The sequence below is a fragment of the Teleopsis dalmanni genome, chromosome 1 (genome assembly GCF_002237135.1).
Source record: "Teleopsis dalmanni isolate 2A chromosome 1, ASM223713v2, whole genome shotgun sequence".
NCBI lineage: Eukaryota > Metazoa > Arthropoda > Insecta > Diptera > Diopsidae > Teleopsis > Teleopsis dalmanni.
The window spans coordinates 42,974,136-42,989,788 of record NC_051846.1 but is presented as its reverse complement, the minus strand read 5'-3'; the positions used below and the strand labels follow the sequence as shown (position 1 = coordinate 42,989,788).

General features: G+C 27.2%; 1 protein-coding gene across 1 annotated transcript; it reads right to left on the bottom strand.

The window, feature by feature from the left end:
* Nucleotides 1-774: 774 nt before the first annotated feature.
* Nucleotides 775-15,143, bottom strand: LOC119672282 (zinc finger protein 302). Its single transcript, XM_038083295.1, has 4 exons — nt 14,633-15,143; nt 3,578-4,333; nt 1,773-1,945; nt 775-1,702 (listed from the first exon to the last, which is right to left on the bottom strand). The coding sequence occupies exons 2-4, from the start codon at nt 4,309-4,311 to the stop codon at nt 864-866; spliced, it is 1,746 nt and encodes a 581-aa protein (XP_037939223.1). The 5' UTR covers nt 4,312-4,333; nt 14,633-15,143; the 3' UTR covers nt 775-863.
* Nucleotides 15,144-15,653: the final 510 nt, after the last annotated feature.

Genomic DNA, 15,653 nt, shown 5'->3' with positions numbered 1-15,653 from the left:
TATATGGTATATTTTATTATATTCAAAAGTGCTTTTATCTAATATAACTGGAATACCTATCTACATATTTGTTAATAACTCTACAATCTATACATAAAATCGTGCTCGAAAAATGTTTATATAAAATACTGTTTTAAAGTCTATACAATATCATATGTTTATATATATACATATATTGTATATATCTATATATATTTATATAAAAGTTTATTAATATGTATATTCAATGCATATTATGTGTAAGTATTCGTTATAGTTTTCACTTTCGTTGAAGGAAAATTAATGGAAACTACTTAAGTACTATGAAAATAAATTGGTTCTCTTCTTCAGATCTACGTATTATCACATGTTTTGCTATATTCTAAGGCTTGGGTAAAATTTTTTGGTAAAATCATTTGGTTTGTTCGTGATCGTTAATTTCTTAAAGTAAATAAGTTTTAATTTATATTATGCATATTTGTTAAATAATAAATTGTATTTCGCTTTGTATTATATTTTTTTTTTTAAGATTTTATAATTAAAACATAATTATTTTTAATAATTTATTAAAAAAAATATAAAAATATGTAGAAAAATTAAAAAATTAGGTGCAAACATAATAAGAGTTTATATGTTGGGTATATGTAATTTAATATTTTATATATACTACATATGATATACGGAAATACAACAATTAAAAATCTTGAGATCTAAAATTATAAAAAACTCATCTTTTTTTACAATATTTCCATTATTTACAAATATAACAGTTCGTACATTTTGGCTTTATTCGTTTTAAAATAATAAAAATTTAATGTAGATAAATTTATTTTGTCTTTTTAAATAAACCAAAAAACTAAAGAAACCAATAAGCTTATAACCAATTAAGCAACCAATGCATAATTTCCAGTCAATTCGAATGGACTTGTCTTAGCAGAATGAGAAAAGTTATTCTTTGGTGAAAAATCGACGGGTTCGATCTGAGTTTCGTTACTTACATTAGTATTGTAAAAATGTACTGACATTTGCGGGGTGAGTACTGAAGAATTAGTGACAATAGGTTTATCACTTCCAAACTCTTCAGCTTTAATGGCAGCAACAGCAGGTTGTATGACACTAATACGACTAAAGTGTTCATAATCCTGTTGAGACATAGGAGTGCTAAGCATTGTATATGACTTTTCTGAATGAAAACTTGTCATTTGTGTTGGAATATTATCTATATGAGGTATAGCCATAATCTGTAAATTAGTGTTCGCTATTTGTGGGGTTATACTAAGTGAAGCAGCAATTATATTATTATTATTCGTATTTGTGAAAGTCATTGGTATAGTAGCATAAGCCATGGCAGCTTGTTGACGATCCTTCTCCTTTTGCAATAATTTATTAGCTAAAGTTGATTTGGCAGAATCTGTGTTGTTGGAGGCGTTTAGGATATTACACTTAGTCGGTGATGTTGTTGTTGAACCTGTGGTTATTATGGATTGTGTAGTAGCAGATGTAGTCACAGTACGATTTACACGAGGTTCTTTATCGTTACGTTGATGATTTTTCATGCATGACGATTCTTCATGTTTATAAAGGTAGGATTTCAGTGCAAATGCTTTACCGCATCGTGGACAAGTATGCGGTTTCGTATTTGAGTGTGTTTGTATATGAGCACGTAGGTTGGATTTATCAGCAAATGCTTTATTACAGACGTTACACTTAAATGGTTTCTCACCTAAAATGTTTTTAGATATTATATATTAATATACTTATTTCAAATCAATGAGTGTAATATATTAACAAACCTGTATGAGTTCTTATATGACCCTGCAGTAGCCATGGTCGGGAAAAACATTTACCGCAGTATTGACACTCACAACCTTGATTGTGTGTGCGGACATGCATTGAAAATGCTGGCATAGATACATAAACCTTTTCACAGAAGGGACATCGACGCGCCTTTTTATCCATGATTGACCTAACAAATTAAATATAGTGAATATAATAAATAAAAATTGATTAATTATTATATGGTTTATTTTATTTATAATATCAAAAAAAAGTATAAATGTTTTAGTGGCCACACTTTATTTTTATATATTTATAAGCGCTAATTGATCAGTGTTAAATAATATGCAATTTTTTAAATTTGATTTGAAATTAATATATTGCTATTTCGATTATAGTCTATAGTTGTTATTGTATTCTAACCTAAAAGCAGATACCATGAAAGGTTTTACAAGACGAATACGTGGGTTAGGATATGAAGGGTTGAAGGTAGAGAAGAGAACAATAACAGAAAATGAGTGGATGGTGGATGAGTGGGATTTAAATTGAAATAAACTCAGACCCAGACGGAAAAACTTGGCCACTTTAAGGGGGTAGATTCAAAAGCCAATTGGACAGAGGTTTGTGTGTGCAGTGGGGTAAAGAACATATGGGCGACGTCATAGGTGGTACAGCTGCAGTTTGGACACATATAAGGAAAAAAAATGTTTATGCGTGACAAGTAATCGTTTAGCACTTGGTTTGATCTAGGATAGTTCCTGTTGCACGAGGGGGAAGTCGTTCTTCCTGAAAGAAGTTAGGTGGTGGCATTTTGAGAATCTTGTTGTGAGTTAATACTGGTCTCGAAGAAGATATTTCATCTGTGTGAAGGGTTGTACGTTCATTACATGAAGATTCTGCATAAAGATGGTCAACATACGACATGCGATAACAGGCAGTTACAATCCGTAATGCCGTGTTTTAGCATGATTAGATGTTAGTCCATTGCATTACGCAGAGTTGTGGGGTCCATACTGGAGCAGTATATATTGTAATAGGAAGTCCTATTGATGTGTATGTGTTCATTAAGGTTTCTTTGTCTTTAAGTTTTAAAAACGTAATTGGAGTATTTCAACCGACTGCAGATAGCTGAGGCATGTGTTGAAAATGTCGACATGCTATTGCGTATGAAACCATGCAGAAAAGGTCGACATGCTATTGCGCACGACACCTAGGATTTTGGGTTTTGTGGTTTTTGGAATCTTGATTTGACCGATATTTTTGGACCTCTTTAGTCCAGAAGGTAAAAACGGGGTCGGAGGATTTATTTAGTGATAGGTGAAGGTTTCTGTCATTATCATCATTTGAAGTCATCTGCATTCTGACTCCCTCAGAGGCGTCTGAGAGTTTGGACATATATGGTATAGGTTAAAAAGAATCGGTGAAAGAACGCTTTCCTGGAGTCTATATTCTTCTCTGGGTTATGATAAGATATTTTTTAATAATTTTAATTTTAAATGTATATAAATACTTTTACAATACCAATTACAAATGACAAATACATATACATTTATAAACAAATTATATATTAATCCAGATTTTGATTTATTAAATATGCTTTATACAATTGAGTATACTATTAGGGTGGAGGGTGAGTATTTTCCCTCCTTGGTGACAACCATGTCTGTACACATAGTAATGTATAGATAAATAATATGTATAATATAATGCATTTTCTAACTTAGTGTACCAAATTTTATATATTGTAAAAAACATTTGTATTTTGTGAAATTACTAAATAAGAATTGTTTATATCTTATACATAAGCTTTCTGAACACTTACCTATGGGTTTGTCGGTGCCTAGCTAAGTTGGACGATGTCGAATATTTTTTACCGCATTCAGGGCATATATGTTCATCATCAAGTAAACTTATTGTAGAACCTCCAGAATCTGTGTAATTACTTGTAAATTTATCAGTACTATTAAATTTTTCTACAGTTGCTCCAGAGAAATGCTCATCGCCACTACAGCTAGGTATGCTACTACATGAATGTTCATCATAACGAGAATTATCTGAAATCGTGGAACGACGTAATTTTTTTCGATCAAATACTTTATGACTGTAATAGTTTGAGTCATCATCCGATGATGAGTAAAATGTTTTGATTGTTGATTTTTCTGTTTCAGTTGTTATTGCTGATGAAATATTACTGCTTTGCAAAATATTTAGATCTTCATTTACGTTATTGTTGATATTTTCAAAATCATTTGTTTTTGTAATTGTATCATTATTATTTTGTTTCCAGATGTTATTTTGCAATACAGGATTTTCTTCATCAGTAGATAGAGAGCACTCCACATCTGGTTTGTTGCTGTGCCATTGTTTCTTTAATGGTATATTAAGTACTTCATAATCCATACTTATCATACATTCAGATTTTTTATTGCTATTGATATAATCTTTTATTTCACTGGCATTTGTTGTACTCAAACGTCCAGCAGCTAATGTGACCTCGGCTAATTGTGTCAAATTATATAATTCCTCTGGAATTGTGGTTTCCTGTTCTTTAGTCATGTTGAAATTTCGGCTATTGAAGCTGGAAATCAAAAAGTTGAACACATTAATATTTTTTGAAAATTCAATATTACTATCAGATAATATCAATTTTTTTATATTAATATTTAATTAATTTAAATTATAAAAATAAATTGCTAGCAAAAAATACTTCAGTGCAAGGCTTGGTATTAGTTCTTCGTTACTATTATCTGTAGTTTTAAAACTCAATATATTGTAAATTGTATATTTCATTAATTGAGTGTATTAATTTGTACTTATTATTCTGTCAGAATATGACCACAAAATCTATATGGATTTAAATTAAATACCGCATCGAACTATCTTCTCTGGCGACCTGAGATTAAACATTAATGTCTGAATTCATAACAATTACAATATAATCAAACCTGGAGATATAGAAAGAGATGAAACAGCAAAATAGATATGGAAAAGCTTCGAAATATTTGTAAATTTCTGGATAGTTAGCCTAAAATAAAATTTCCAGAATCAGTCTATTATTGAGAAAGTAAAACAGCACCTCATTCGCACAGTAATATTTCGTAAAACTAAGCTACCACAGATATTCATCAGCAAAAAGGAGTCCTTTAATATAACTAAATTAGGTAATAAGCAGCTCGGGAAATCAATGCAAAATAGGACGAAGAAGTTGTCAGCAAAAATATCATATTCATATAGTCGAAATAAAAGACATTCAAATTAATTTTATAGATTTAGTCATACTTTTGTGACTGTACGAGTAGAAGTAGCAAGTGAACATTTCCTAATAGAAATCCATGAGTAAATGCTATATTTCCAGATTTCTTCAAAAAAAACGATGATGCTATTATAACATCAATACTAAATTAGGAGGGAATAGATCTAATGTACATGGGCAGTAAATGGTTTTAGTGTGTTGGTTGTGGTGAACTATTGTGTAACCTAACTTAACATATCTCATTAACCTCATCTCATTAGGTTTCAGTTCGTTTCGGTTTGGTTTTCTGTGACTTATAAATGAGAATTCTATAAGATAAACAATGTCTCATGGTTTACAGTTTTAGCATGATCTATTAGCGTTTTTCGAGTTGATGTGGATATTTTTTATTTGGTTAGTCACAACCTCAAAAATCTTCAATATTGTGTGACTATCTAACATTGAATGATCTGAGTCTTTTTTTTACCACTTATTGTAAAAGTTGAGAAGTGATAATGAATTACTTTTTCTATGACCCAATTTGGGTTAACAAAAGAAACAGATTTTAAAAGAACTCATTTCTTGATAGTCAGACAGCTTATCAGTAGGAATAAAATATCCTTTCAGCTACATAAACGGTATGAGATGAAACTATTTTACCTATAAGGGCTCTTGTGAAGAATGTAGTATTATAACGGTTTATTATGAGAAGTGGAATAGTATATCTGCCAGTAAACTACTCAACCAATTAATCAATCTTCTCGTGAACGATTATAGCTTTGATGTATAAGCATGTTATATTTAATTACACATATTTTTGCACTATCGGTTTTAGTATTGGCACCATTAAATAAAAAAGACCGTAGTACAAGGTACATTACAAGGTAATGTAGAGTAGACTGTACAATACTTTTTGGAATGTTCAATTATGTAAATCTACTGTATAGTATGTGTTCGTATCAAGAATTGAATTTTTTAGTCTCTTAATTATTTCGTGATTTTATAGAATTTGGCGACTTATTTCAAAGAAAAAGTACGCTTGGATTTTTTGAAGTGGTTGCCTACATAAACAATATATAAACAATATATATAAAAAATATACTGTCAGATAAGTCTAAGATTCTTAAAACTTTGCGCGAATTTTTGAAGAACCGAAAACTTGTACGATACCCATACTTTAAGGTTCTTAGCTTTTTATTTTTAGTTTTTTATGTCTATTTTATATAAGTCATTATTATCTGTATCTATTGATCTGATTATCCTGTATGCTCTTCTTGTTCTCCCTTATTACTTTTTGGTACAATTTTTACTGATTGGCTTATTTTCTGATATTATTATAATATAATTAGCTATATTAATCTTTGGTTTCACCACATGTGGTATAAATATCGGACATAAAGATGATGTAGAAATGATGTATATTTTACAACACATTGTTCTAATTATTCTAGGTGCTAACTCCTGTAGGTCAATTATATTATATATATACCATATATAGCCTTAACGACTTGTTGAGCATCTAGAAAAATTAAAGTAATTTATGAAGGCAAGCTTTAAGAGAAATCCCAAACTAGCTTAAAGGATAAATTAATATTTAGGACACCATTTCACATAATATTCTTCAATTTAATTAAATTTTTTTTGAATAGTTTAATTAATCTTTGTTTTTGTACTATGGCTCATTATCTTAACAATGTGCACTTCAATCAAAAGTATATAAATTTTAATTTATTATAAACAAACAAAAATATAATCTATTTGGCACAAATTCGTCAAGCAAATGTTTTATATCTCAACATGAAAATAAAATAAGAACGAAAAAAAAATTACTTGGGCTCAGTGATTTGCCGTTCACGCGAATTGATCATAATGTCCGAGTGAATTCCGTGTGATGTGAAAATGACGTGTACTTAATTTTCACTCAAGGGTAAGGGGAACAGAAAAAGGTGAAACAACCTGCTAAATTCAAAAATGTGCGTCACTCTTTTTGGTGCTTTTCACGAAATCATAATTCATTGTAAATATAAATTGAGGCCAAATAAAAATTTTTAATTTAATTTTGAAGTGAGAGAGCTAAGAGAACAAAAATTTAAGTAAACAATTCTATGAAAATTTTGAGAAGATATATAAATGATTTTTAAATATTTGAATTGGTAAAAATTTGTTTATAATTTAAATATTAAAATGATTACAGAATATATTAAATATTTACTTAATTATGAATCAATAAATAATATATATGTGTATTGTGCAATAATGTATTTAAATCAAAATAAATAAATATATATGTTTTTAAATCAAACAACATATAATTAAACATTTTATGTATTTACAATATGACTGAATACAATTACAGATAGTAACCATATATGTATATGTATATATATACTATATATATTTTTTATTTATACTATAAATGCTTTTAAATATACTTGTATAGATAGATCAAAACTCAATACTTTGAAATTGTACAATATATAAACATAATATAATTAATATAGTCGAAATAAATTAAGAAAGTTATAGATAGATATATCCATATACTATATTGTATTAATCTAAACAACAAGAAGAAAATTGACTAATTTCCCTGTGAATATTCGTATTAATAATATTCTCCAACGTCATTTGTTATAAATAAAAACCGGATGAAAGCTAATGGTTCAAAGAGAACTTATATTTATTATTTTATATGCTCTTCATAAAATTATTCAGATAATATTATAAGTCATATTTCATAGCAAAATCGGATTATTAGAACAATTTGTTCAAATAGCTGTTCAAATTTAAATTTAATTATTAAAAGAAGGGATCGTGCATTGCGACCTAAAGGATCCATTGTGCCCCCTAGTCGAATCAAAGTGTTTCTCCAAGTCAGATTTCTTTAATGAAAGACATTATAGAGCTTATTTCTTATAGTCATGAATCCTTATATATATATTCAAGTTAACATGTTTAGAACATGTTTCTATAAGTACTGCTATAATATGATTAGAGCATTATTAATAAATATAATTCCTGTTACATTACACTAGAATTACATGAAATTTATTTATCAGAACAAGTTTATATTGATTTAAAGAAATAAATTGAAAAGATTTTCATTGATTTATAATATTTTTAAGTCTAAAAATTTGGCAAGGCTGCCATTATTAATTGAAATATGTTTTTGTTAAAATAATTTTAATGTAACATATTATATATATGTATGTAAAGTATCAATAAAATATAGGATTTTTTAAAATTTTTTAAGATTTAGTTGTTCGAATTATTCTACAGATTCTTTAATATATTCCGAGTTCCCATAGGAACGTTGACTTTTTTGACTTAAGAATATCCCCCGCCTCAACACACGATTGTAGTGCCAACTCACATTAAAAGTGAACTGTACGCTTCAATTATAGTTCACGTGAAAATGTGAACATTCTCTAAGTGTTATGTACAATTATCAAAGTGGATTTAAAATTAGAAATGTAAAAACATATTTTCACTTAAATGCCGTGTATCTTATTTTCCTTTCATCGTGTATTTTTAACATATAATTTTTCATACCTGTTTGAATGTGTCTTTTGAATTTAGTGCATATACCCCATGTTCAATTAGAGAACCGATATATACTAGAATGTATATAATGTAGTTCTCGTACTTAGTATAAGAGTACAAGTACATCAAACATGTGGCGATATTTTTCAAAGTCTATTTTTGCTGTTGTTGACAAAATTTTCGATGTCATATCGAAATTGTGTGCTTAAGTGACATTTTGATAATTAATTATTTTCTAACATAAAATTAAAAATAAGTATTAATTTTAAATTAATTAATACATTATATATTCGAAATATATTGGTTAATTTTATTTCATTTATAATTGTAATGGATTATATTATAGTTGATTTAAATTGGTATTGACTTATTAAATTAAAATTATAGAATTTTTTTCAAATAGGTGTCCAGGCATATTATTTATTCAAAAAATTAATTAGGTGTGATACAAAATAATTAGGTTCGCTGAATTATCTAATTGAAAGAAGATAAAATATGAAGATATATCTTATATGAAGATAAGGTATTTTATTTCTAATTGTTTACTGTTGATAAAAAATAGAAAATATTGCTAAGCGCGGTTAGTCAAATCAATATCAAAGCCACATCAAGATTCTGAACAGTCACTAATTTATAATTTCTGATAAAACACATCTCACTAACGCAGCAAAAACTGTCTTAGCATAATTACAGTTAAGATAAGATATGGAGATATATCTTATATATGGAGTCATATTGTTTCATATAAGTTATTTTGTTTCTAATTGTTATTGTTGATAAAAATTAAAAAATATTGCTAAGCCTAGTAATCCAAATTAACACCAAAGTCACATCAACGTTCTCAACAGGCCTTAACTTATAATTTCTGATGAGAAAACAAATCTCCCTTGCGCAGCATAAACTGTTTTTGCTAAATTACAGTCAGGATATACACACAATAAGCTCTCACGTAAAATACATTTATCCAATAGCAAATCAAATCCTCAATCCACCTTCAATTAATTTTTCGTATTAATATTCATATAAATATTTTTAATGTAACTCATCTCTACTTAAATATAAGCTACAACTTGATCTAAAATAAAATTATTATTAGGATAATGGTTCCGCTACATTGAAATGATGAAGTTCGTTCCTTTTTCTAAAGGAAGGAATTCAATGTTGGCTTCAACATTTTCTACTATTTCATTTCCTTATTTTTACTTTATATTATATTGCTCTTAGCAACCCCTCTTTTTGAGCAGAGTTTCGTCATCTTTTTATGAGTTCTTTTTTCAGGTTGGTATCGGTTACAACAACGATGCCAAAGCCAAATATCCACGCTGCCATGATAATGCTTTTTCTAGGCAAAGATTGCAATTGGTATATCTGTTGAGTATAAGTGATTACTTTTGACTTTAAATTCTATTCATTTTATATTCTACAATCAGTTGTTTTGATTGTTTCACTACATGACCGAAAAAAGTTAGATATGTATTGATGAAAACCAATATATCAAGCATAGATATGTTGGTCTTGAGACTAAAATTCAACTGAAACTGTTTAATATTTCATATATAATATTTTTTAATATTATATATATTTATGAATTTTATGATGGCAGCTTTGGTTGTGGTAGCAGTCCATAACATTTCAAATAGTATGTTTCTACTGCTTACTTAGTGAGTTACTGAAGTAACTTTAAGATTTTGTGGTTTCTATTAACAAAAGTTACTTTTTGCATTTATGTATTAGAAAGTTCTTTGAAAGTCCTAAGACAGCTTCTGTTTGTTTAAATAAACTTCACTTAATAATATATCACACAAAAAATTAAATATGTAAATGGTATATTAAGTCGTTTCTATTAACAAAAGTTACTTATTGCGTGTGAAAGAGCCTTTATGTGTCAGACAGTTCTAGGAAGTCTTACGACAGCTTCTGTTTGTTTAAATAAACTTTACTTAATAATATATCACACAAAAAATAAATATATAAATAGTATATTAAGGTGTTTATATATATCTATACATATTTTATGTATCCATTACATATTTCCTTAATAAAAACAAGGATTTTAATAAATTTTTACTTTTTCAGTACATTTGTTTACAGCTCTGTTGTTGTTTGTTTATATTTAATATATAAAACATATAGTCATATTTCAAATTTTGGTAATTTTCCTTACTTTATCTTTAAGTAAATTAAAAAGTACAGAAGCTCTTTGTATGATTAACGAAATTTACTAAGTAAGTTACACTTACTAAGTAAGCAGTGGAAACATACTACATATAATAAATAGCCTTCGATACACTTAAAATTCAAGTGAAGCTATAAAAATTTGTCGATGATTGTATCTTTTCATATATTTTTGAATTTTTGGTGGCAGTTTTGGTTGTAGAAACAATCCATATCAATCTTAATAGCCTGCGGTATATCCAAAATTCTACCGAACCTGTGTAAATTTGTCGATAGTTTGATTTTTTCATATATTTGTGAATTTTATGGTGGCAGATTTAGCCATGCAATGCGGTATTTTATTTTGATGAAATATTTCCGTTGGGGTAGAATTTAAATGACTGGTTTCTTCATATACACCATGCTTCAAAATTAGAACAAAAATAAACAATGTTTTACAATGCCATAAGATTGAATAATATTATCCAATGCCACTAACTGTTAAACATTACCACAAACTAACATTAAAACTCTCAGCACTAAAAAAAACTCAAATACCACATGCTGGGCTTATTTCTTAAATAGATTATATGTAATTCGGTATTTATGTTCTGTACTTGTACCTTCCGATGATACGAAGAACTACAGCGCATATTGAACGCTTCAATCGACCAACTCAACCAACGATCGATCAATGCACATGATTGTTTTATTTACTTTGTATTGTAAACAATTTATTTGTTAACATTGCAAAGTTTATTTGTTAAACGTAAGAAAAAAGGATAAAAATCCTTTAGAAGTCAATATATTTATGCACTCGATTATTTTGTTAACATTTTGTTTAAATTTTGTTTATAAAAAAGTCGTAGACGTAGTTGCCGAGCAGGAAGTTTTCTACAAATCCTTTGTTAGTGTTTCTTTGTCTTGATCGTCTGTGTACCCATGTATACCCGTATGCACTCGTGTGTACGACGTTTTGGATATCTTAAGAATATTATTAACACATAATTTGTTGTACTTACGTTTGACATTGATTTCTTATACATAAATACGTTAACATTTTTACACATTTACGTATTTACAACGTAAATTTAATTGGCTCACACATAAGAACAACAACAATTTCCTAAGGCTACTGCAGTGTTGGTCTATTTGCGCGATTTTCATCTTTATACGCTTCGGAAAATTTTTAAAGAAAATTTACATTTATTTTTAAAATGTCAGAATATCAAAGACTTAATAATAATTATAACAAAAAATATTTATAATTATTATAATGGTTAATGAACGAATATTTAAACAAGTGTTGCTTCGGGAATATTTAATAAATTGAAAATGATTTATTTTCGATATATGGTTTTAACAATTGAAAGACGAAATATGGGCGAGTTAAAATTATTTGCTAAAAAATTCAAAGATTTCAAATTCCAAGCATTTATTTTATAAAAACAAATACTAAAAATTTGTATTTTATAATTATAAAAATAATTTTTCAAGCTACCAAATAATTTGTTAAAAATAAAATATTTCTTTGAATTAATTTTAAAGATAAGATTTAAGAAGACCAGATAAAAAAATCTATATGTAAAAAAGAAATAAATACAAATAGATCATTTAAGTGCAATAGCTTATAGAAAGCTATATCATAGCTATATGATAGCTATATGATAGTCATGGTAATTTTACACTTTTAACAGTCATAACCAGGAAAATGTGTCATAGATTCAAATCATTACTGCCAGTTTTCAATATATATATGTATATATATGTTAGTTTTTGCAGTGGCAAGCCATTAGACAACTTCCATGTACATCAATTAGCGATTTTTCGCCGTTTTGCTACCACATTCCTAGTAAGAACCCTAGTATAGAAGAGTCTAAATCCATTCCGCCGAATTTAGATAATTTAATAGGTTTTTCATCTTCACCGATGGACAGTCCGATAAACTATAAAGAAAGTATCTTCCTAAGAATCGATATATTCTGGACGCTAAGCCCAGGTATTCATAGAAAAGATGTATTATGGTTTCTTTCTCCTGCGGGTTACCACAACATCTGCAGTGAAGATTATGAGAATGCGTAGTTTCTCTGCGTGAGTTGCTACACACCAATTTAAAATTTCAAGTCACTTTACCTCAATTTACTCGAACTCGCAAACAGCCTTACAAGATATTGTAATATTCAATAATAAAATTGAATCAATTACTTTAATAATAATAATAATTATCAATTATTTTAATAAACAATTTTAATACATTTTACTTGTATCATGTTTTCACTGCAAGTAAAATTAATTGTATTAATGAAATTAAGATATAGTCATTTCAATTTCAAGCTTTATTTCATAAGCTAATTTATATATGTGAAATATCTTGTTTGTTTATATTTTACATATAAAATTTGACAAATATTTCAAATATTGGTAATTTGCTTTGCAGAAAATTTATTTTTAAGAATTGCATTCGACATTTTTCGCCTTAAATGAGTTGATTTATTTATAATGAGGTTATTTACATGAAAGCTCTTTGTGTGGGAAATTATCCTAATTAATGGTCTTAATGAGCAAAACTGCCTAAATGAGACCAAAGTAATATGATAAAAGATTAAAATTGCAACTGAATTAATAAAATACCTGATTCAAGCCATGAAAATATAAGCATTATTCTACTAAAATTTAAGCAATTTTTCTGTTGTATATTTTGAGATACTTCGTGAGTAATATTAGAGTTAAATATAAATGGTTAAGTAAAGCATATACATAAAAATTATAAAATTAAATTTTAAAAAAATTTTAAATATAATTTTTAATTCAAACTATAAGCATTAAAAAATTTAAAAAAACAAAAAAATTTTAAAAAAGAAATTGATTTTATATACAGTCATAAAGCGACATATCTGTAGATAAACCTATACAAATCAAGTCAGATTGATTAACTTAACTCTTACCTAGCTTTTGAAGCAAATTAGTATATATTGTGATAAGGGGAAATATTTTTATTGATTTTATAAGTAAATATATATAAAAAACTATACAAAACTCATATTGTAACCAAAATATCATTAAAAACTTTTTTTTAATATTTTATTTAGTCAAAAATATTTAAAATACAATTTATGAAAAAAAATTTTAAGAAAGTAACATACGCTTCAAGCAGTAAATTATATCCTTATATTGGTAAAATTTTGTTTTACAATATTTTTAAGGAAATTAAATGAACATCTTTCATTATTTTATCCTGTTTGGTAACTCTGTTTTTTAAACGAAGAAAAGTTAAGCAAATAATCGTAGTCAACGGTTAACATAACGAACATTGCCGAGTCAAAGCCGAATTACGCAAGTTGAAAAGACGTTAATTTTTAAACGGAAAATTTTGTGCAATTTAAATAAATAAAATAGAATACAAAAGAAAGTAATTGTGCAAGTGTAATTATAAACATAAATAGGATAATATTATACTTTAACTTAAGACACAATTTAAGTGAAGTGATATAATTATAAAACTACGAGCGCTAAAAGTTTCTTCTGTAAATGCGTTGCTGCTTGAAGGTAAGTCAGTTATTGCAAATAAAATTTGAAATTAAACGAATAATTAATAGTTTTGTTTTTTGTCTACTGTAATTGTAAATTTTAAAGACGTAAACAATAAAAATCTGTAATTTACAAAAAAAAAAAAAAAATTATTTACATATATTATAAACAATAAGTAAACATAAATGCTTAGAAAGCCTATTTTATTTATTATAACAATGAAAGCAAATCTCTTTGTTTTAAATATAATACAAAATAAAAAAAATACGAAAATATTTTTATTATACTTTTACGCAGAAATATTAATTTTATTTGTTTTTATATCAAAGCATTTTTATTGTAAAAACAAAGAAAGGAATATAATTTATACACTTTGCTGAAAGTTAAATAAATAAATAATTGCACAACGTAGGTACTTACCAAAACCAATCGGAAAGAACGAAGAAAAACCCAAAGAAAATATTAAGTAAATTTCGATTTCCACAAATTGCAAGCAACTGAACAATTTTAGATATATATATAAATTGATGATTCAGTTTAGAGATGAAAAAAAAATGTACAACACAACAGATTTCAATTTCTTGTAAAATTTGAGTTAAAAAAGTACTCTCGAGGCAGAGTTATTAGAACAAATTAAACGTCACGTTTTCAAAACAAAATAAAAATTTGAAAAAAAAAAAAAAAATTAAAAAAAAAAAAATTAAAAAAAAAAAAATTAAAAAAACAACAATAATGAAACGCGCAATGACAAAAACGTCGATGCTAACGGGTGTCTTTGCCGATCATGTGTACTGAAATTCTTTTAAAGTGCACAATAATTATTGTTCTTTGCTAATTGTTATTAGATTTTGCAATTAAAATTAAATTAAACATTCACTGTCACTATTCAGTTCCAAGAGTAATTAATTTTTAATATTTGCGCAATTATTAATTTATTTTTGCAGCAATTGTCCTCGTATTAATTTTATTATTTTAACAAATAAAATTTAATTTTGCTGTAGTCACAATTTTGCACCTTCTTTTTTTTTAAGTTTATACTTTTAAAAACAATATAAGTGATTGCACGTCTTCACATGTGAAAATCTTAAAAAGGACTGAGTATATTTAAAAAATTTCACTTACATTTTCTAGTAAGAAAACGTTTTCGAATTGAGTCGACAACGCAGCGAAATAATTTTTTTTTTTTTTGAACACAAGAAGCAAGACAAGACATTTGTTGCCTTTCTGCTATTTTTCTTCGCGAGATATCCTCAATCTCTGCACTCAGCTGCTGTCGATGTGTTGTTGGTATTGTTGTTGTTGCTGTTTTATTAAATAAGTACAAACAAGTGTGCTCTGTTAAAAATAAAATTCTTTGTAATTATAATTGCTGTTCTTGTAAATTCGTTATTTATTTGTTGCTTTTATTTCCGCATGCTCCCACCCTCCTGTATTAAAACAA

What these genes read in the sequence shown, in the direction of transcription:
- LOC119672282 (XM_038083295.1), bottom strand. Translation starts at nt 4,311, where the DNA reads ATGACTAAAGAACAGGAAACCACAATTCCAGAGGAATTATATAATTTG. An exon ending in AGGCACCGACAAACCCATAG is followed by an intron (nt 1,946 to 3,577) that starts GTAAGTGTTCAG and finishes TTAATTTGTTAG; the next exon opens with GTCAATCATGGATAAAAAGG. An exon ending in TCATATAAGAACTCATACAG is followed by an intron (nt 1,703 to 1,772) that starts GTTTGTTAATAT and finishes AAAACATTTTAG; the next exon opens with GTGAGAAACCATTTAAGTGT.